The 23,015-nt window shown below is 31.5% G+C and overlaps 3 protein-coding genes and 1 long non-coding RNA gene across 5 annotated transcripts; 1 reads left to right on the forward strand and 3 right to left on the reverse strand.

Moving 5' to 3' along the window:
* Positions 1-4,397: 4,397 nt before the first annotated feature.
* LOC115707211 (protein STRUBBELIG-RECEPTOR FAMILY 7) lies at positions 4,398-10,209 on the forward strand. Its single transcript, XM_030635094.2, has 16 exons — positions 4,398-4,947; positions 5,831-5,963; positions 6,051-6,122; positions 6,219-6,284; positions 6,375-6,446; positions 6,550-6,621; positions 6,970-7,041; positions 7,125-7,190; positions 7,335-7,397; positions 7,489-7,790; positions 8,197-8,495; positions 8,658-8,932; positions 9,021-9,153; positions 9,347-9,483; positions 9,594-9,750; positions 9,839-10,209. Exons 1-16 carry the CDS (start codon positions 4,842-4,844, stop codon positions 9,983-9,985), a joined length of 2,172 nt encoding a protein of 723 aa, XP_030490954.2. The 5' UTR covers positions 4,398-4,841; the 3' UTR covers positions 9,986-10,209.
* Positions 10,210-12,888: 2,679 nt separating this feature from the next.
* On the reverse strand, positions 12,889-14,987 carry LOC133038262 (uncharacterized). 2 transcript variants are annotated; one of them, XR_009688048.1, is made up of 4 exons: positions 14,884-14,987; positions 13,894-14,848; positions 13,415-13,643; positions 12,889-13,213 (listed from the first exon to the last, which is right to left on the reverse strand). It is a non-coding gene; the product is annotated as an uncharacterized LOC133038262 (long non-coding RNA). The 2 variants fall into 2 exon arrangements; XR_009688049.1 differs by having other exon boundaries at positions 12,889-13,224; positions 13,894-14,928.
* A 2,651-nt stretch (positions 14,988-17,638) lies between these two features.
* LOC115705031 (3'-5' exonuclease-like) lies at positions 17,639-18,637 on the reverse strand. Its single transcript, XM_030632265.2, has one exon. The coding sequence runs from the start codon at positions 18,558-18,560 to the stop codon at positions 17,901-17,903; it is 660 nt and encodes a 219-aa protein (XP_030488125.2). The 5' UTR covers positions 18,561-18,637; the 3' UTR covers positions 17,639-17,900.
* A 3,121-nt stretch (positions 18,638-21,758) lies between these two features.
* On the reverse strand, positions 21,759-22,945 carry LOC115707715 (3'-5' exonuclease). The gene has a single exon (XM_030635746.2). It carries the CDS (start codon positions 22,606-22,608, stop codon positions 21,922-21,924), a length of 687 nt encoding a protein of 228 aa, XP_030491606.2. The 5' UTR covers positions 22,609-22,945; the 3' UTR covers positions 21,759-21,921.
* Positions 22,946-23,015: the final 70 nt, after the last annotated feature.

Below are 23,015 nucleotides of genomic sequence, written 5' to 3' on the forward strand. Positions count from 1 at the left end.
AATAAGGTTTTATTAGAGTCTTCAATAGGCTTAGTTATTTATTTATGATTTCTGTCTTTTTTTTTTTCTTCTCTAGATTTAATCTAGTTGTGCTTGATCCTATTAATGTAGTAGCACTTACTTTAGTAAAGTTGACTTTATTGACAATTGTTAGCATTGTTTGGTTCTCTAGCTACCCCTCTTAAGTTTAATATATATTTGCACAATACAAATAATTTATAAATACATAAATTGTTAAATAAATCAATGAAATTATACAGTTTAATAATTACATTATATTTTAAAATATAAAATGTATTTGAATATGATGTGGTAATTATATATGCATTATTAATATTTTATTTGGCAAAATAATTAGTAATTACACGAAAAAAATAATATTTTTTAATAGTTAATGTTTAAAATAAAAAAGCTTTTAGTAATTATACAATGTAATTACACTCAATTCTCATGTAGGGTTATGAGAATTAGAGAGTGTAATTGGATCCCCTCAATTACTTCAAATTACACAGTTACATAGTAATTACACAAATATGTCAAATTGTGTAATTACCACTAATTATACACAAATCTAATTACACCATCATTTTCCAAATGCACCATAAATATAGCTACATAAACATAAAAGTAAAACTTGTAAAAAGTTAAATATTGAATATAATTTTTTTTTTTAAAAAAAAGAAGAATAAAATATACTAATATTTGTGGTATTAAAATAAGATAATTTATATAAATAGAAATATGTATCTTTTTTTGGCAGAAAAAAATAAAAATATGTGTCTTAGGAAAATGCTTAATTAGGTAGAGTCACGAAAAAAATCTGTATATTCAATTTTTTTTTTCATTATGTGTCACTATATTGTGGACCTTTAAGCCTCATTTACTAAAAAATGACATTTTTTAAAAAGAAACACTAATTTTTTCATTTGATATATATAGTGAAACTTGAAGATTAAAAATTATAAACACATTAGACATATAAAACTAAGGTTTAAATATATATATGGCTATATAATTAATTAATCAAATAATACTATTTTTTTTTACCACAGTTCATATTACTCTGTTAGTATAATTTTCGATAAATATTATTTACTTGAAGGTCACTTATGTTATATCAGCATACATATAATTTATTCACCAATCAATATGCAATTAAGAAATACTAATAATCTATGACTCATTTTTTTATCATCTACATATAAAAGAGAGAAAGTGACATACATACATAATCACATTGATCAAACAAATAATATTGGAAAAGTATTTCTTTAAAAAAAAATCTCGTGTAAGACACATTATTTGAATATATTTTAGTAAATGAAGCTCAAGGCTCTACAATATTAAATATTAGTAATTTTCCTTATTAGGTGTCATCAAATTATTCAAAAAAAAAAAATAAATAATTAATTATTAGTATAAAATAATGGCTAATATTTAGCAATTTTTCCTCTCAAACTTTGACATATACTAAATCATGCCCCTTGAACTTTTTTGGCCGTTAAAAATTCTCTCTGAACTATTAAGATTGTTAAATTTAAGGACTTTTATCTAATTTTAGTAAAAAAATTCTAACATGGATGAAAGTTAACGGGGCATGATTTAGTACATATCAAAGTTTGAGGGGCATGATTTGGTAGATATCAAAGTTTGGGGAGCATGGTTTAGTACATAAATAATCACTGAAACAGTAAAATTGAATGAAATTAGACAAAAGTCCTTAAATCTAACAATCTCAATAGTTCAGGGGGAATTTTTAACGGCCAAAAAATTTCAGAAGGTATGATTTGGTATATGTCAAAGTTCAGAGGGAAAAATTGCTAATTAGCCAGAATGACACATAATGAATAAAAATATCTATATTTACAAACATTTTTCGTGACTCTACTAGCATTATTCCTTAGCATAATTTTTATATATAAAAAAAAAATCGTTCTATTATATAAATTTCTAAACTTAGAACATCTCTAATGGAGATGTAAATAAGTGATGGAAAGCTAAAATATAGCTCATTTAAGAAAGATTGTGCTCTAATAGTGTGTTAAAAAGTGATGTAAATTTGGCACATAGCAAATTTTGTGCCAAATTTGACACAACGTTTGCTATAATGTAAAATTTACACCATAATAAATGTACTACTTTTTTATTTACATTTATGTCATTTGTATTATTTTATTAGTTTATTTAACTATGACATTAAATTATGAAATATTTATATTATTTTTTTTATTATCTTATATATTAAAATAATAATAAAATTGATAATAAATTTATTAGTTTCTATTTTCTTAATTAAATATTAATTAGATATTAAATTTTACATTAAAATTTTGTAATTGTACATTCGAGCACAAAGTTAAAATTTGATGTAAATTTAACACAAAAATACTTTTTTATGCCAAATATAGCACAATTTTTATATCTCATATTGAAAATGGTCTTAAGTTTGATGGATTGTACCAATTTGTCATCCAATGAGATAATTTCGTTAAGATATATATTTATCTCATTTGGGAAGAATTGACCGAACTAATTTTAATGGAATTTAATAATTTTCCAATTTAATTGAGCATGACATTACCTTGGATGGAATGTTTAAAGTTTTGATTTATTTTTTGAAAAGATTTTATAAGTAGTGTGGTTATAAACGAGTCAAATTATAGTTACAACCAAATAAGTGTTATGATCCAAAATCTAATGCATATCCAATTTAAAAATTTGTACTTTTTGTCCACACAAAAATAAATAAATAAATAAAAAATTGTGCATAGTGGACAATGGACATCCCAAATTCCCAACTAACCTCACATAAATATATAGCATAACAAATATTACGTACACAGTAGGCAACACTCAACTTTACATATGTTATTATTCTACTTTTATTAAGTTTGTTTTTAACATTAGGGATAGTAGATTAAAACTTGAGATGTAGTATATACACCATACTATTTTTATGTCCACATTTTTTAATAGTTTCGATAGAACTAATATTTCACTTAAATCATATTATTTTGAAAATGGAAAATTTAAGCTGTTCAAAAAATAATAATAATAATTCGAATTTATTTTTGTCTTAATCTTATACTAGTACTTTGAGAAATTGTCCTGACATTAATTACCTTACATTGTATGAACATATTTATATTTCCCACCGTAATTTGTGTGTTTTTCTTGTTATAATAAACCGTAATTTGTGGTTATTAATTCTTTTTACATTCAGATTTAAGATAAAATGAGGCTCAAATTCATATATATGTCCTATTGAAAAAATATGTATGCAATAATGATCAATAATCAATATACATTGTATATGTCATTGTCATATAGTTAATTACTCAATAATTAATACTTAGTTTTATAATAAACAATATTTAAGATTAGGTAGTATGCCGCGTGTTTGAATCCTTTTGTTCTGTTGGTAATGTTATCCTTATTATGTCTTATATTAACTTCATTTGACGTTTTCTTAATCTCAACGGACTATTGAGGTAGAAGACCAATTACAACCATGAATAAACTAATATATTCCCTTAATATATATAATATGAAAAGACCACATTGAGATTTTGAGGAAAATGGAATAGATTTGTTGATTCACCTAACTCAAAATATTTCCAAACGATACTTATTTAATTGGGATGATGATGCAAAAAAAGTGAATTGAAAGTAAAAACTTAATTACAAGTTTGAAGAAGAAGAAGAAGTAACTTAGAGCTTTTGCTGGATTTGAAGTTGACCATACTCACAAAAGATAAGATAGATCCATTATTTTCAATCTTTAATTCTTCGTTGCTTGCCTTAAACTTTGTTTTTTTCTTTTTCATTTCATTTGACTGGTTCCACATCACAACCACATATTCTTGAAGATTACCAAAACCTTACCAAACTAAGATAAACTAAACCCAATTTAAGCTTAGATTACTACCAACATATAATCTGTCAATACCCTATTTGACATGTGACAAGAATCATGTGACTCTTCACTATTTGAGATCTAAACATTATGTTTTTTTTTTCCATTTTTGGTTGCATATGCAATTTCTACACTAAAATCCCATTACGTATTATTTTATAGCCAAAAGGTAACAAAATAAAGAATGAAAAATCCCACTATTGTTTTTTGTATTACTAAATGGGATTTAGAAGGGAATATGAGACAAGGTGCTATGGAAGCCAAGCCACTAAAGAAATACCCTTTTACTCAATCATCAAATAGTCTAATGTTTAGATTCTACTTCAAAGTTAAAATAAAAATAAAATAATAATAATAATAATAATAATAATAATAATAATAAAAAAACTCAAAAAGCGTGTAATCCTGTTGAAAGCTACTAGTTACTTATAGTTTCCTATTTTATATTTATTAATATTCTGTCAGTGTCAATTACAGTGAGCTAAAAGAGGAGGGGATGGGATATGGTCTATAGATACATACACATATACACGTACAAGACACACATACACACCAACCAAGAGTTTATTTTGGTATTTCTCCATACCCCAAAAAAAAAAGGAGAGAGAGAGAAATAAACAATCAAATTCTAAGAAAAAAGAGGAGAGAGAGAGAAGCCAACGGGCTGATAAGAGAAAAAACGAGTCTTTTTTATATGTGGCTTTGGATTCTTTTGGCTAATCGTGCCTGCCAGCTTTGCTTGAGTATGGCTAAATAGTAATCGAAAAATTCTTGTTGATAAAAGAGAGAAAAAAATAATTAAAATTATTAAATTTCAGAAAATTAGCTAAAAGAAAAGAAAAAAAAGAGCTGCCTTGATTGTTTAGCTTTGGAGGTGAGTCTAGGCAGCGAGTGGTGTTTTGGATAGTGACCATTGGAGCTGGTAATGAGGGAGATGTCGGAAAAATGGAGATGGGTATTGGTGTTCTTCATTGTCTGCATTCTGGGCTGGAGACCCAGTTCCATTAATGCCGTCACAGATCCAAATGATGGTCAGTGCCTAATCTATCTCATCTTTTTTGTTTATCTTTTCCTGGTATATTGTTTTCTATTTGACTACCATTGTTTTGTTTTCTTCTTTTCACACTTTCATGGCTTCAACTGATCTAGCTCATCTGCATTTTTTTTTGCTGCTTTACGGATTTTTTTTGGCAGATTTGTTCTGGGTTTGTACTAAATTTTAGTCTATTCATCAAAGATTTGACCTTTTCTCTCTTTTGGGAAAATATGAAATTTTGTTAGAACTGTCGGTTGGGTCTTCAGGGGAATATTTTTGTTACATATTGTAGATTTGAGTCGTTGGATGGGTAAGCTGTTTAACAAAAATCCAATATCAGTGAGAAAGTCGCCATTTTTTAGACTCTTCTTCCTCTTGGACAAAGGCTGCACCGGGATTACTGAAGCTTGGTCTTATACTCTGCTTACTTTGATTCAACAGTTTTGGAGTTTATTCCGCCATTTTTCTTCGATTCCTTGTTTTATAAAGAAAACATCAACGCCATTACATACATCGGGAAATGGCATATTTATTTCCTCTTAAACCATGGAAACTTTAATTTTTTTTTGGGGTTTATGGTTATAGTGGGTTTTGCAACGATGACATTGAATATCCTAGCAAAACAAAAAGAGGGTTTTTCTGAATTTAAGGTCACAAGTTCGTGAAACTTTTATTTCTGGAATAGAGTAAAAATAAAAATTGCCCCCCCAAGCGATTTTTATGAATCAAATAGTTTTCACATGATGTCTGAAATGCATTTCATAATTTTCATTTATCTGTATAGAAACTTGAGATGAATAAGAAAGTTTAGTGAAGTTCCTTTTTCAAAGTATGGATTTTATCTATGTGGATTCTAATTAGCAGACCTTTATGTACAGCTTCTGCTTTAAAGATCATGTTCACTAGCATGAACAATCCCGGTCAGCTATCCGGTTGGAATGCAAATGGTGATGATCCATGTGGGCAAAATTGGCTAGGAATTACTTGTTCGGGCCAGAGAGTGACAGAGATGTGATTTTCTATTCTTCATTTATTTTACATTTGATGTTCTGTTACCTCCTCGTTACTTGTTTCTGAATCTGTTATTCTTTCTATCAGTAAATTACCGAACCTCCAGCTTTCTGGTTCAATGGGATATAACCTAGCACCTTTAACAGCAGTGACCAACCTGTAAGATCATGTTTCTTTATATAATTAGACTGAATTTATATTTATTATTGTTTTTTTCATTTATTAATTTTTATGGTCTCTTGACAAATTATGCAGAGACATGAGCAATAATAATCTTGGTGGCAATATTCTTTATGCTCTACCTCCAAACTTGACAAGATTGTAAGCTTTTCTCTTATTGCTTTCCTTGCTGTTCTTGTTCTTCATTTTCCTCTTTGGAGGGATTGATAATTTGGGTTGTCTTTGTTTCAGAAATCTTGGTGGCAATACCTTTAATGGTGGCATCCCTTATTCTATTTCACTTATGACTTCTCTTCAATACCTGTAAGTTTTTTCCTTTCTATGTTTCGGTTCGTCAAAATTGACACCCCATAAATGAACAACAAATGGAAACCTAATAGATATACATTTGTTTTCTTCACTGTAGGAACCTGAGCCACAATCAGATTCAGAACCAGTTGGATGACGTGTTTGGAAAGCTTACTTCCCTCTCAGTATTGTGAGTTTGAGCTTTAATCTTATGTGAACTGGCTTATGTAGATGCTTGCTTTATATAACTACAGAGTTCACATAGTAATTTCTTTTCAATCCCATTTAGAAGTAAAGAAAGGGATTCAAACTCTTTTAATAAAACTTTTGGAGGTTTCATGTTGTTTGTTTTCTATTAATTAAACCATTTGATAAAGTTTGATTGATCAGTTTTGTTTATGTAATTTTGGCAATTTTTATCTAGTCTCAGTGTATGTAATTTTCAGTGAGTAATACGTTTTCTTTAGAGGATGCGGTGTGTGTATAAATCTATGTAATATATAAAGACAGTTGTTCTTATTCATATCTTTTTCCTCAGGGATCTTTCGTTTAATACTATACCAGGTAATCTTCCCGAGAGTTTAAGCAGCCTGACAAGTGTGACTTCAATGTAAGTAGATAACTTTGATTAATGTGGTTCTAAACCATGGTTAGAGTCTCTTACCCCATATCTGATTGTCCTTTTTGATTCAGGTATCTGCAGAATAACCAGCTTACCGGCACTATTGATGTTCTTGCGAATCTTCCTCTTCAAACTCTGTAAGTAACCAGAGTATTATTAGAAAGCCAAATATGCCCTATTTTCTCTCTTTCTTTCTGTGGGGGTTGGGATTCGGGTTGTGGGAGGGGGTGGAAGGGTGTTCTCATTACAGCATTTCATTTGTCTACCTTTGTGTTTATCAGGAATGTGGAGAATAACAAGTTTACTGGTTGGATTCCTGAACAACTCAAAAACATTAATTTAAAGTAAGCAATTTATGATACGAGTAATTGCTCCTTTATTTTGTCCCCCTTCTTCTTTCTCTTTCTTATGAAGGAATGTAAACCAACTTGACAGGAGGGAAGGTAACGCGTGGAGTTCAGGGCCTGCACCTCCACCTCCACCTGGTACACCCCCAGCAACCAGAAACCGAATTCATAAGTCTCCCAACAGTAACAGATCATCGGATGATGGTGGCAATGGTGGTAAAAGTTCTGGCATAGGGGCTGGAGGTATAGCAGGAATAGTGATATCTATTTTTGTTGTTGGAGGAATTATAGCTTTCTTCCTCGTAAAGAGAAGATCCAAAAAGCGATCATCCCCTGACATAGAAAAGATTAATGAACCCTTCGCTCCTCTTGCTTCAAATGAAGTGCAAGGTAACACATTATTTTGCATTTTGTTTTAGGTTTTAATCTTCTAAATGAGTGTCACCAGCAATATCATACAAGATTAATGTTACAATTCCAGCAATTGATCTAAGTAACATTAAATAATTTACAAAAAAGAAAAGAATATGTAATATTTTCAAGCCATAAAAGATGAATTTATGTATATGTAAATAAGGAAAAAAATCCCATATCAAGTTGATAGAAAGCTCTGCATTAAAATATTGTAGTTTTGAGCAGACAGCCTAGATAGGTAATAAATAATCTTCTTCAAGTGTATTGACATGTAATCTTAGTTTACTCAGGATCTGTACTAAGTGTTCATTTTTTCTGAGAATAATGTTGCTACTATTGCTTGTGCTAAGCTTTTTTTTTTGTCTCTGGAATATTGATGCAGAGATGAAGTCGGTACAAACTTCTTCCACATTGGACACCAAAACCTTTGATGCTCCTCCTCCTGCCTCAATAAATCTTAGACCACCTCCCATTGAACGTCACAAGTCTTTCGATGAAGCTGATGTTGTCGTTGTCTCAAAGAAGCCTGTTGTCAAAAAGAAAAGTGTCACCGCTCCTATAAATGTCACATCCTACTCTGTAGCAGATCTGCAGATGGCTACTGGAAGCTTCTGTGTTGATAACCTTCTTGGAGAAGGGTCTTTTGGACGTGTCTATCGAGCTCAATTTGATGATGGGAAGGTATATAATATTAACTAAATAAATGTTGGTCCATCATCTTTGGGCTAGAAAGTCATAATCTTTGCCCTTGGTTAATGGCCAAAGTGAATAACCAAATACGACCAACTTCACTGATTGCAATTAGTACTGTTTATTTTAACATGTTCCTTGTTTTTATCACAGGTTCTTGCTGTCAAGAAAATAGATTCAACTGTTCTTTCGAGACAATCGCCAGAAGAAGATTTCACAGAGATTGTTTTGAACTTATCACATTTGCATCATCCAAATGTTACAGAGTTGATGGGCTATTGCTCAGAGCATGGACAACACCTATTAGTGTATGAATTCCACAAAAATGGTTCACTGCACGACTTCCTTCATCTATCAGATGAATTCAGCAAGCCATTGATTTGGAATTCCCGTGTAAAAATTGCTTTGGGGACTGCTCGTGCACTAGAGTAAGTCTATCAGTGAAGGTTTTGGGTATGTTTAAGAATTCTCTAGAGTTGCAATTTCATTGCTTTTACTGAAAGTGGTGTTTTTCAGATACCTACATGAAGTTTGCTCGCCATCAGTTGTTCACAAAAATGTTAAGTCATCCAAAATATTACTCGATGCAGAGCTCAACCCTCACCTTTCAGACTGTGGCTTGGCAAACTATATAGAGCAGGCCAATGAGGTTATATTTTTTTTATTTATATATATATATTTATTGAAATAGCCAATGAGGTTATATTTAGTTGTCTCAAAAAAATTATTTCAAGGATATGTGCACATATGTTTTTTTCAGCTTTGAGTTCATTAAGCTAAGATGTTCTGATAACGTAAAATGTTGTGAGGCAATTGCTGAATTTTGAGTATGACTTGTGCAGTATTTGAGCAGCCATTCAGATGCTGGTTTTAATGCTCCCGAAATTCTAATGGGCAATCAATTTTCTGTAAAAAGTGATGTCTACAGTTTTGGGGTGATTATGCTGGAGCTTCTTACTGGACGGAAACCATTTGATAGGTATTTGAAATGACCTAACTAGTTTTTAGTGTCTTCTAATTTGTGAAGTGTTACTCTTGGTTGGTTTTTTCTGTTATTTTTGATGATTTTTTTTCTGATTGGTTTAACAGCTCAAGGCCTAGATCTGAACAGTCATTGGTTAAATGGGCATCACCCCAGCTCCATGATATCGACGCCCTCTCTAAAATGGTAGATCCAGCACTTGAAGGGCTATATCCTGTTAAATCTCTTTCCCGCTTTGCCGACGTCATTGCTCTTTGTATTCAGGTAATCTTGTTAAGCTATGAGTTTTTGTTTCATCTTTCTTGTCTAATAGTTTGAGATTCTGATCCTTGAGTTTGCACTTCTGGTGCAGGCTGAACCCGAATTTCGACCACCGATGTCAGAAGTAGTTGAAGCATTGGTTCGGTTGGTGCAGCGAGCTAACATGAGTAAAAGAACAATCGGAACTGAATCATTCAAACGAGGTGAAAGTTCAGAAATACCTGACAATTTTTCTTGAAGTAACAATTGTGGGGGTTGGTTTTCTTGGTGTTGTGCACTTTGTTATGTTTAACCTGGTAGAAAGAGAGAGAGAGAGAGAGTAATGCAATGCAATGCTTGTCCATAATTACGTAGTTATAGTAGTTGTTTCATTGTTTTGTTGCTGAATAATTTCAATACTGAACCTCTGCCTACTGAGTTTATTGAACTTGTCGACTCATAAATTATATTTTACTTTACACATTGCTTATGTACCTATGAATATGATGATTGATGAGCCCGATTCAGAAAAGACCCACAGAAGAACAATAAGAGTATGGTTTTTTTTCTTGAAAGCATTTGCCAAATCAAATTTTGTTTTGTAATGATCCAAAGAAAATGTTAGCTACTGATCTAAATGTTCCTAAAAAGAATTGCTAATTAATTTATTCATATAAATAATATTTGAATAACAGGATTCATCTTTTTCATGAAAAGAAACTATTAAATTCAAATTAGGGATGTATAATTGTCAGTTTGATCGGATTATAATATATTTCAACTAAAATATACAAATATTAAGTTGTAAATATTTAATTGTAATTCGTTCTTTTAATAAAAAAAGTTTAACTCACTCAGTTTAGTTGAGTTAACATATCTAAATATTTTTATTTTTTATTTTTTTAATTATTGTTAGTTTTTTGTGTTTCAAAATAAATGTATAAATATACCTATTTCAATAAATTTTCATGACTTTTTTTATTTTAATACCTACATAACAATTTACCTCCTCAAACAGTTCTATTCTGCTTCATTTTCTTTCTCTTCTTCTTATCTTCACCAATTTGTACCTTCTTCTCCAGATTGGACATCATCTTGTCATCAAATTCAAATGTATATATATCATATATGTATAATTATTAATCAAAGTCAAACGAGGAAAATAAATGAAAGAAAGAGAGATGAATGGGCATAATGAAGAGAGACAGAGAAAAATAACTAAAATGCAGTCTGATCCTTAATCTGATTTTTTGCTTCATTATTTGAGATAACAATTTACCTCAACCAGCTTTTCTTTGTGTTCTTCCTTCTTATCTCCTTGTTGTCCCTTCATCATCTTCTTCTTGTCATTCATCTGATTCTTCTTTTACAAAGAGAAACACCTTAGAATGAAATATTGCAAACTTAATTTTGATTTAAACTGAGGATGGTAGAGTTTATGTTTGTTAGTATAATTGTAAGAAGAAATGAATAGAATGCAATTTATCTGTTTGTTGGATATGAAGGTTAAATTTGGGGAGAGCCATTGTGTAAATTAAAAAAAAAGAAAAAATGAGAGAAGATGAACTGAGAAAGGAGGATATGAAGTATATTTTTTATAAAAAGAGAATGGGTTTAAAGTAATTGTTCATTTTTGGTAATTTTTTTTTTAATTGACCAAACCATTCACTCCGAATTCATTTAGTCTGGTTCAGATTCGTTTGGATTTGAAACCTCAAGTTGCAGATTATATGAACAATCCTACATTTGATTAATACCCAACTACATACCTGAAAGTACATGGCAAAATCTGAGTGTATAATTATTTGGAGCTTACTCATGACGATGGGATCCAGATATCTAATCACGAATGTGGCGTTTGGTTGGGAGGAATAAAAATATAGGAATAAGAATGAGAATGAAAAATGGAATATGAATGGAATGGAATGGAATAAAATTTAAAATGCATAAGAAAAATTGATAAAAAAATTATTAAATTTTTTTTCATCATGTATTGGAATGTCTTTTCTTCTATTTCATAATGGAATTGTCATTTCAATACTTTAATATGCAATCAAACAAAGGAATGAAATGTAAATTATTTTCTTTTATTTCCATTCTATTTCATTACCTCCAACCAAACGCCATAATACCTCACAATTAGGATTAAATGCACTATCTAAATCAAGTGAAACCGCTAGTAGTAGCAAAACCCTAACCTTTGCCATACTCGTTTGTACATTATAACATCTTCATATGGTAAAATCGGAAGGAAGCAATACAATAGTGAACTTTAATTTAAATAAGACAATAGTGGACTTTTCTAGGAATGTTTTAGAATTCTTGTTTTGGGTCTTCCCTATACTTTTATGTGTCTAAACATTATTTTTCTTGTTTGTGATGACTCTTATGAAAATAGATCATTATGCTAGCATATTCACTATTTGAGATGCTAAAGTATTTGAAATATAGACAAAAAAATACCATTTCAGTAATATCTTGTTTGTGATGTCTTGTTTGCATGCTTGTTGATGATATGGTAATGACAACTTAGCTGTGTAAGCACAAGATTTGCTAGAACGCCTCTCCCAACTCTCACAAAGCTCATCTCTTCATACATCTCCTAAACATTTCATTGACTATTATTTATTTATAATGATTAATTAAGTTAAATACTAATTATAATTAAATTTGGAATGAGTTATTAATACCTAAAAGTTGTTTAAGTAGGATTTTATTAATAGAATAATCACCAAGTATATTGGGTTTTATTTACTATGTGGGATTTATATATATATATATATATATATATATATATATATATATACTAGGTAGGAGTTACGTGCGAGGCACGTAAATATTAGTTTTAGGTAAAGTTTAAGTTTTTTTATTTTTTTTATTTAGATTGTACGTGAAGGTATGATCATACGAATAATTTGTTTTATTAAAGTAATATTTGTGCTATTATAATTGGTTATTCAAATAAATTTAAGCATATATAAGTCATAACAAAATAATACTTAATATTTACTTATAGAAAATTTAGAGGAACAACTCATAACTAAATTTGTTCTTTTAATATATATTATGTATTATTCTATTATTTTCATAAGCTTAAAATATCATTATTATTTTAATATTTATAATACTTTTTGTCACTTATATTGTAAGCACTATTGAATATACTACATAACACTTTTTTTTTGTATTATGTTATCATGTTCATAAGATTAAAATATCATTATTACTATAGCTTTCACAATGATTTACAATAATACTTTTTCTTATGATTTAAGAAAATAATTATAACAATAAATATAGTTTTATTCAGAGTAATAAAGAGTACAATTACAAACTTACAACCATGGTAGTATATGAAAAAAAATTGTGAAAGAAACTAACAGAAATTGATACAACACATGTATCTCCTAAAACTAAAGATGCCAAGCTTCTAGCTTTCTTGACACTTTTTGCAACAATCTTGTGTCATGTTCTTTAGTAGAAATCACTGCACAAAATCTGAGCAATCAGTCACTATTAATTCATTCAATTAGCCACTATAGAAAATAGAAAACACACCATGCAAAGCAAAATTCTAAAAAGAGAATCTCTAATTTAAAATGTCTTTATGAAATTTGGATGCAGAATAGGTCCATGCTTATAGTCACAAATAATAAGATGAAATAACCATGATGAACAACGCTAGTACCTTTCCTTGAACAGAGATTAGAGCTGCCTCAGCTTCTTTCTTTAATTTGAAGGATACATATCCATATACCAAGGACTGAACTCCAACTTGGGATTTGGTTTTCTGGGACCATCTTAACTATGATTCCCATAGATATAAGAAGAAGCCCTGCCCCATGTTGGTTAGTCATTGGCTTTGTAAATATCACATATGAAAGCAATAAAGTTACTGCTTTTCTAGCAGTCGTTATCTGCAAAATCAAGCATGGAATGGCATATCAATCAACAAATTTGTGAGAGCAAACCATAAAGTCTGATCGTTGGAGTTACCCCTCTTCTTCAGTATGTTACCACAATAAATTTTGAAAGATGATGTTAGCATTCTCAGTCTATATCCTTAGTTTCTTACTAATTCTAACACATAAACCAGCAAAAATAGCAAAACCAACTAAATGTTCAAGTATGGAACATAGGTAGGAGATTCAAGTCTTAGAAAATTACTATAGCAGGGGTGGCTGCACCGAAAAGAGCAATGAGGGATAGCACAGAAACTTGCCCCACGTAAGTCGCCATGGCTTCAAACACTAACACCCCATAAACATATGGATGTTGCAAAAATTTTCCGGTGACATGATGAGCAAGATTGTGATTTTGATATTAGAACTTGAAAGAGGTGTGGAAAGTGCAGAAGTTAAATAAAATTTTAGCTTTATTAGCAGATGCAGGAAATTATATAGATGTATATATCAACTTATAAATTGAAACTATTATCACTAAAAATTCAAACAGTGGACAAAGAAACAAATGTACTTTTGAGTTGGGAGACAGAACTATTTTTTAAAAGTAGCAGATGCATGTCAAGTGGGAAAAACTTTGGTACAGAATGCAATAGCCAAAGGGAGCTAGTAAAGAAACTATATATTAAAATTGACACAGCTAATACACAATAAATGACCTGAAATCTTAAATCTCTATTCATGACAAATGAAATGTTTGATTAAAATTGTTCACAACATCATGTGATAAATAACAAAGATGACAAATCTAAAATGAAAAATTCACAATTGTAAGGATTCAAGTATTCAAATCCATAGTTTTGTCTATAGTAATTCCACAATGCTAGTTCTGTCTATGATTTCAAAATAGGAAGGATAGCTAAGGATCATGGGAGAAACTTTGGAAAACTAAATCATATAAAGGGAATTTATTATAGCTTATCTACAAAACTTAACTATCTATTTTGCTAAAGATGAAGAATTAAAATCATGAAACAATAAGCATTTTATTCCATATCAGCATATTCTAAAATAGTAAGAATTAAAATTTATATTCACAAAGAGCCTCCTTCTAGAGCTTTGATATTTAACCACATAAAAGACAAGAACTGTGATGTTTAACAATAGAACACACAGCAGTGGTATAAAAAACTACTCAAAGCCACATATTATGACTTAACCTATATGATTTTTCAAAAAAAAAAAATGACTTAACCTATATGCGAAATGAAAAACATTCCAACCCAAGTTACCAACCAAACACTTACGCCATATGGAGGAGTACGAAGCTGTAAATAGCGGTGGCTCTGAGACAAATACTACATGCATAAGAGAGAGAGAGAGAGAGAGAGAGAGAGAGAGAGAGAGAGAGAGAGAGAGAGAGAGAGAGAGAGAGAGAGAGAGAGAGAGAGAGAGAGAGAGAGAGATGCGATGTCGGCCATCGTGTGGAGTCGCACATTATTTCAAAAATTTATTAGAATCTTGAGGCATGAATTCAATGGAGTCGACACCACTCAAAGTCAAATTCCTAATGCAGAGAATAAATACACATAAGTAAAGCAGAGAATAAATATACAAAAGAAAAGCAGATTGAATTGGTGGTCGTGGTTTGAGACTGAGGAGTGGCGATCGAAGCAAATACAGTCAAGAACCGTACGAATCTCCTCAACAGGAGGTAACCAAGCAACTTTTTCCTGCAATCAAATCAAAATCCTCATCAATTCAAATAAGCAAACTTATTTTCTTAGAATTCACAGAAAATCTAATTAAACAAAAAAAAATAAAAAAACCTAACTGATGAGAACGAATCAACTGAAAGATATTGCTATTGCGGCTGTTAATTTGGGCCATGTAAAGCTGCGATTGAGATTGGAGTGTAAAGAAGACTTGTTTAAGATAGGGCCTGAGACGAAAGCTGAGGCGGAGAAGAGGGAGTGAGTGCTCAGCATTCTTTGAAGAATGAACATTTGGGACTTCTTCTAATGGCCACACCAATCAGTATTTCAGCTTTGCTCTGTGTGTGTGTGTGGTTGGACGTCTAGTGGCGACTCCGTCGATGTATTGATCATGAGGTGGGATGGACTCGGCCATGAATTTGACCTCGGCCGATAAGATACTCGTTTGGACGATAAAATCTTGAAGGATTTCAATGAATATTGGTGGAGTTGGTTTTAATAAAACTGTTATTTTTGAATAATTTTTTTTTTAAAAAAAAAAGAAATTCACCCATTTTTTTTTTAATTTAAAAATAAATTGTTTAATTTTTTGGTTTAATTATTGGGTTTATTTGTTAACGGGAGATCAAACCTATTAACATCGTTAAATTTAACAGAATATTCTTTTATTTTTAAAGTATATTCTGTTAAACCAAGAAATGCCGTTAGATAGACACTTTTAATATATAAAGATATAAATGTGTGTGGCATATGATTTTAATTTTATTTGGTTATGATATACTAAAATAGTTATTTATTTATTAGTGAATTAGTTAGTTAAGCAAGATTTTAATTATAATGCCCATGACGGGTTTCTCTGACAGAATACTTTTGTACTTATCATAGTACTTATCATTTTGTTTGTGAGTATGCGTACTTACGTATTCCTATATTTTATAGCACACTATAACACTATGTAATAAGGATTATAAAGAGTAGTGTTATACCCATTACATTAGAAAGGATTACAAAAAGGTAAATCAAACATTAGAATAAGAACTTTAAGGTGGTGTTTACTGTTTAGTAAGAGGTAATGAAATGGAATGAAAATGAGATAATTTATATTTCATTCTTTTGCTTGGTTGTATTTAAAACTATTGGAATTCCATTCTGTTAGAATGACCTTTCTATTATTTTAGTAGAATGACTATTCTATTTTGAAATGGAAAGAAAGACCATTTCAATGCAAAATTTGAAAAAATTTAATATTTTTTTTATCAATTTTTTATTTATACATTTTAAATTTTATTCCATTTCTATTTCCATTTCTATATTTTTATTCCTTCCAACCAAAGACCACCTAATTTTACAAAGTAAACCAAATGGGCTGTAAGAGTATGAATACTATGAAATGCATCATGCATGTGACCGTTAGATGACTCCAATACTATACTATATGCTTATCAATAAATACGAATTTTTATTTGCTAAACACAGTTACGTTGTATATTCATGTTTATATTTGATTGAAAAAAGTACATTTGTATAACGTAGTGTTATTGTAATACCATTACGTCAAATATAAACATGATTATTATTGTTGTGTCGTGTTTTAATTCAACAAGTATTTGTGTATTTTATTGTGTTAACATTTAATTTTAGAGAGGAAATCTCCCAAGCTAAAGCTTTTACCATGAAAAAGAAAACTTTACGTAACAGCAAAATAAGCAAAATATGAAAGCAAGTCAAACAGCCCAAGAGAATTGGGGAAGAAAGTTAAAAAGTACATTGATATGTGTACATATAAATTACACACTGATTTAACGTCACAAACTTAAGAGACTTGCCACATAGAATTACACACAGATTCAAGGTCACAAACTTAAGAGACTTGCCACATAGGCAGATTTGTGTTTGATTTATATGTGCACATATTATTAATCCAAATATTATATTATGCCATTTTAAAATATTATGTTCAAATATTGTGCCGTCACTCTAATTCTGTATAAACTATTCCATCTATTACGAAATTTAAGGTGGGAAAGTAGGTAAAAAAATATATATTATTGAGCACCTAATACTATCTATAAGTAGCACCCGATTGGAGGTGCTTTACTTTTAGCAATTCTGTTGGTTAAAATATTCTTAAGTTGAGATTGTAGCCTTTTTTTTAGATTTTGATTTTATGTGGACTTAGCTTTCTCTTTTATGTTAAATTGGTATATAATATAATTGCCAATAGAATCAAACAGCTGAAAACGAAGGGAAATAAAAGCAACTTCTCGTTGTGTTCTTTACATTCTTCAAACTAAGTCAATATAAATCTCCATGTTACTAAAAAAAAAATTGCAAATTGATTTAAATCTTATAAGAACATGGAATTGAAAGACATTAAACTTTTCTCTTGGAATCTGAACTAAAATCGAAAAGCAATACTATAGACCATTATACCGTAACTGAAATTAAGATCGAAACTAAATTATTCACAATTACCCAAACAGAATTCTAAAACATGAACAATACTGTTATAAGAAAATAAAACTATTTGCGGCGACTAGAGTAGAAACTAAACCCATCAACGAAATCCAAAATACGGCTCTGGCTCAGCCATTAACACCTTACCGATTTCAGACGAAGCATAAGCATCAACGCATGCGTACTTAACTTGAGAATAATTCAGATACCGATTATCCCACCAGCTCATCGTCACGCTCCTCGGCTTGTCCAAGTCCAGTCCCAGCACGTACGTCGCTAACCTTTGTAGCCCCTGATTCTTCAGACTCTGATCCTGGCGCTTATACGCAGCAAGATTCCCTAATTCCACCGGATTTCGTACGTACAGTTGGTAATGCCTGCGCAGTTTCTCTACATCGGCCACGACACCGACGCCGACGAAGTTGTGATTAGAGTTTCCAAGGAACTCGGACAGAGAATTCGGAATATAGTCCGCGTGAAGGAGTTGAAAGATAAGGCATTTATCATCAACGCAGAGTTGTATTATGGCCACCGGAGACTCGACGCCGCTAGTGAAGGATGGTCGCCACTCTACGTCGAGTCCAACGATAAGACGGTGGAGACTCTGACTGTGGATACGTTTGATGTCCTGGATCCAGGAGTGGACCATGGAACCGGAGGTAGTCACTAATGTTCGGACGGTAGTCACCAGCCCGATCTTTACATCGTAGTTGTTATGGGTATAGGAGTTATCCTGGTGATCGACAATGGTGATTTCCATGGTTTTTGGTTTCTTGGTTTTTGGTAGGGTTTTAAAAAATTGGGAATTTTGACCGTGGGGGTAGGGTAAATTCTTTGTTCTTATATAGTATGTTTTTATGCTGTAAATGTGTGCGGTTTTTTTTTTTTGAAACGTTTCTTTCTTTCTTTATTTCTTTTTCTAAAAGGAATAAAAAAGGGATTTCCAGATATTTTTGTCAATCCGAATTCATTTATAATATATAAAATCAATGTTAAATAATAAAAAGGTTTTTTTATTTTTTTTTTATTTTTAAAATATTATAAATAAGACTTTTAGTTTTATTTTTGATAATTTTTTTATATAACTAATTTAAAGAAAATTTTTAATAGGAACCAATGTAGAAAAAGTAACAGTTTTTTTTTTTTTTGAAATTAAACAGAAAAAGTAACAGTTTTGTTATCATAACTCTATCTCAATTTATTATTAAGTTTTATTTTGTTAAAAAATAACGTATAAGTAAATAAATCAATGAAACTATGAGCCTGTTTGATTATGTAGAAAAGAATTATTTTCTATAAAAATTATAGTTTTCAAAAACTTGTGCCAAACACCATTAAGTTTTATTTTTTATCATTTTAAAAATTCAATGGTATTTGACACAAGTTTTTTAAAACTATTTTTAGTTTTTTTTTACTATAAAAAATTAATATTGTAACACCATATCACGACATGAACCCATTCGGGTTCGGATTCCGATTCGGATTCGGCAGGGCCGGCCCTGAAATTTAGTGGGCCATAGGGAAAAAATATATTTTTGGGCCCTCATTTAGAAAAAAAATGTGGTATTTTTCAAAATTGATAAAAAAATGTGTAATTTTAAAAGGAGATAAATTTTTTTTGGGCCCCTGAGCTAGGTGGGCCTTAGGCACAGGCCTAGCCCGCCTATGTTCACGGCCGGCCGTGGGATTCGGGTTCGGGTTTAGTTCCGGGTCTAAGGTATGTGAGCAAAAATGTAAAATATAATATGTTAGTCAAAAAAAATTATTTTTAAATAATTTTGCCAAACGACCCCTATTAATTTTTAAAACTGAAAACAACTTTTAAATTATGAAGTGAAACAACCCTTAAAAGTTTGAAAAGTGAAAAATAAAAGAAAAAAAATTCTCAAATAAATCAAAAAATAAGAAATGTATTGATTATGAATTTTAAATATGAAAAGAATAAACTAACTAAAAATAACTTACAATCAGTTACTAATATTTTTAATACAAAAAATTAAATAAAAATATTTTCCTTTGCCCTCTCTCAATTCAAGTTTGGAAGCTTTCAGATTTTTAGAATTTCGTCAAACCTAGTCTCTCTTGGAAGATCATCGACATTCTTAATTATCTCATATCAGTATTTTCCCCACATCAGTTTTGTGTCTTCATTACTCTGGCTTGGTGCATTTGGACTGAACGTAACAAGGAAAAACATGGTACCCCAATTAAGAATGCTCCCGCAATTTTGAGTTGGGCACTTCAATATTTTGATAGTTGGTTTCAGGCTCAGAAATCACATAAGTATACAGCTAAGTTTTCTCTCCGCCCACGTGTTTTTCTTTGGGTTGCACCTCCAGCTGGTTCGTTAAAGTTAAATGTGGATGCTGCTATTGATGGTGAAAACAGTACTATTGGTTTAGGAGCCTTGATTTGTGATTCTGATGGCTTTCCGTTGGGATGTTTTGCTAAATATCTTTTAGTTTCTTATAATCTAAACAAACAGTGATATAATAACATATTTCAATCTAAGAGATAGAGTCTTGAGTTAAGGCGAGTTAGGCTCGATTTAGTGCCCACTTAAGCTCAGGGTCTAAAATTTTTATATAGTATATTTTTTTGAATTAAAAATAATGATAATTTTGTAAACTTTTGTGAAAAGATGGCTAATAATACTCATACTTTACTTTGAAGAAATTACATTGTATATTCACTGTATTTTACATGTTTTAATTTTTACCTTTATTTTTATATTCTTTAAGATGTATACACTTTTATAAATGATGTCTGCATTATACCCCTTAAATTAATGTAAATTATGTGCTTGCTAAATTTAAGTGTAGAGTAAAGATATATTCGACAACCCACTCAAAAATTATATTTTAATAAAATATAATATAAATATATTTTGATTAATAGATAAAGAAAAAATATTCTACAACACTTATCTCATTTAAAATTGAAGGCACACATTCAGCTAAACATGCACTTAACGAGACTACGAACTTTTTACATGGAAGCTACCCCTACACTGATTTTCTTTACCGGTTGTCTTTAAACTCTATTACTTATCCCTACAAAAAGAATAAAATAATACCACTTCTTTTTTTAGAATGATTTTTGTTTGGTGAGAAGGAAATTTCACCATCACTAATCGCTTGAATTTCAGTAGTGATTGGAGTGAGAGGCAGGTTTTTGAATTTGGATTGAGACGCCACCACCTTCCCTCATGATCACGAATAACAACTCTGAAGCTGCAGCAGCCATTCACCTCTGAAATACAAGGCATCGACATTCACCTCGAAGCATTGGGGGCAGGGAAAACTGTCATCAACATTCCCCAGCCATTCCACCACATCAGCAGCTATTCGGGGCCGCCTTTACCCTGAACAAAGCCATTCCAAATGTACCAAATTTGTCAGGATATTCTTTTGAAAGGAATGGCCAACTTGGTTAGGCGTGGTGTGCACAATAACATCCTATGGTCGACTTTTATGAAGAGTCACACCCCATGGGGTTGTGAGGAGTTGGCTATAGCAGAGGAAGCTTTCCTTATCACAATCATATAACTTTTATGAATTTTCATTTTGATGTTTAAGTGCTCTAGAAATGGAGAAATTGATTTTGTGATCGTCAAAATAAGAAAATTCATGAGAATATTAGGTGCATACGATTGTGTCATGGGTTATGGATTTCCTTGATAAATTCCACTTGGCTTACCCACTCTAGCATGAGTAACAAGGCGGCATCCACTCTCTCCAAGTGTGTAATGGTTCTTTTTCTGTCTTCAACAAGTAAAGCTATCTAAGTCAAATCAAAATTTGGTGATGAATTGAATTTTCCTAAAAAAATTACCAATAAACTCGTTCGTTCATATAAATATGGAGTGGGTGTTGAGTTATTAGCCAAAACTAGGTGTTTTTTCATATGGACCATTTTAATACCAAATTCTTCATTTTCATGAAGCAAAAAGAAACCCTTAAATTCAAGCGCAGACCTGTAATTATTGAGGAGTTTTTAACAAAGGTTGCAGATTGTTAAATGTACATGTTAATAACTTAAAAGCAAAACACATTCCAATAAACTAAAAGAACTATCTTCATCAATCACTAAAACTAAAAGCAAAACCCATAAACGAAATACTAAGCCCGAGCCCGAACCTGACCCGCAACCGGAACCTGAGTCTCAGCTTCAGTCATTAACACTTTACCAATTTCAAACGAAAGGTAAGCATCAACGCATGCGTACTGAACTTGAGAAGAATTCAGATAAGGATTATCCCACCTACTCATGGTGATCCTCTTCGGCTTCTCGATCTGCATTCCCAACACAAAACTAGCTAACCTTTTCAGCCCCGCATTCTTCAGACTTCGATCCCCGTACTTATTCGCCGCTAGATTTCCTAATTCAACCGGCTTTCGTACAGATAATTGGTAGTCCACGAGTAGCTTCTCTACATCGGCTCCAACCCCGACTCCGACGAAGCTGTAATCGGCGTTTCCGAGGAACTCGGCCAGAGAACTCGGAACAGAATCGGCGTGAAGGAGCTGAAAGATAAGGCAGCGTGGACCAACGCAGAGCTGTATTATGGCGACGGGGTTCTCGATGTAGCGGTTGAAGGAAGGTCGCCACTCGACGTCGAGGCCAACGATGAGATGGCCGAGGCTCTGATTGTTGATACGCTTGATGTCCTCGATCCAGGAGTCAACCATGGAAGCGGAGATGGTGACTAGGGTTCGGACGGTGATCGGGCCGACCTGGACATCGTAGAGATCATGGGTTTGAGAGTCAAGCCCGTGATTGACAATGGTTATTGGCGTGGGTTCCATTTTTTTTTTTTTTGGTGAGTTTGGGGATTTTGCGAGGTTTAATTTGAGTTGACTCAGACTCAGTGTGAGGTTTTGTTTAATATGTTATTCAAATTAGCTTCTTCTTTTTTTTTTTTTCTTTTTCTTTTTCTTTTTGGTAAGGTTCAAATTAGCTGAAATTAAAAAATATACAGTCGAGAGTGTGATAAAAAGGAGCCTCACTGACTAAATTTGTTCAGATGTAAAGTGAGTGTTTTCTGAAAAGAAAAAGGAAAAAAAGGTGAGTGCATCCTTTCTTAGGTGCCCTGCACACAAAGTGCACCAGTAGACGATATGTTGGGTAAGGAAACAATTCGAAAATTTCCACATAACTACCAAAAGTGATGAGGGAAAAAAAAAGAGTAGTTAAAGTTAAAGAGGATACTAAT

Source organism: Cannabis sativa, chromosome 1 (genome assembly GCF_029168945.1).
Source record: "Cannabis sativa cultivar Pink pepper isolate KNU-18-1 chromosome 1, ASM2916894v1, whole genome shotgun sequence".
NCBI lineage: Eukaryota > Viridiplantae > Streptophyta > Magnoliopsida > Rosales > Cannabaceae > Cannabis > Cannabis sativa.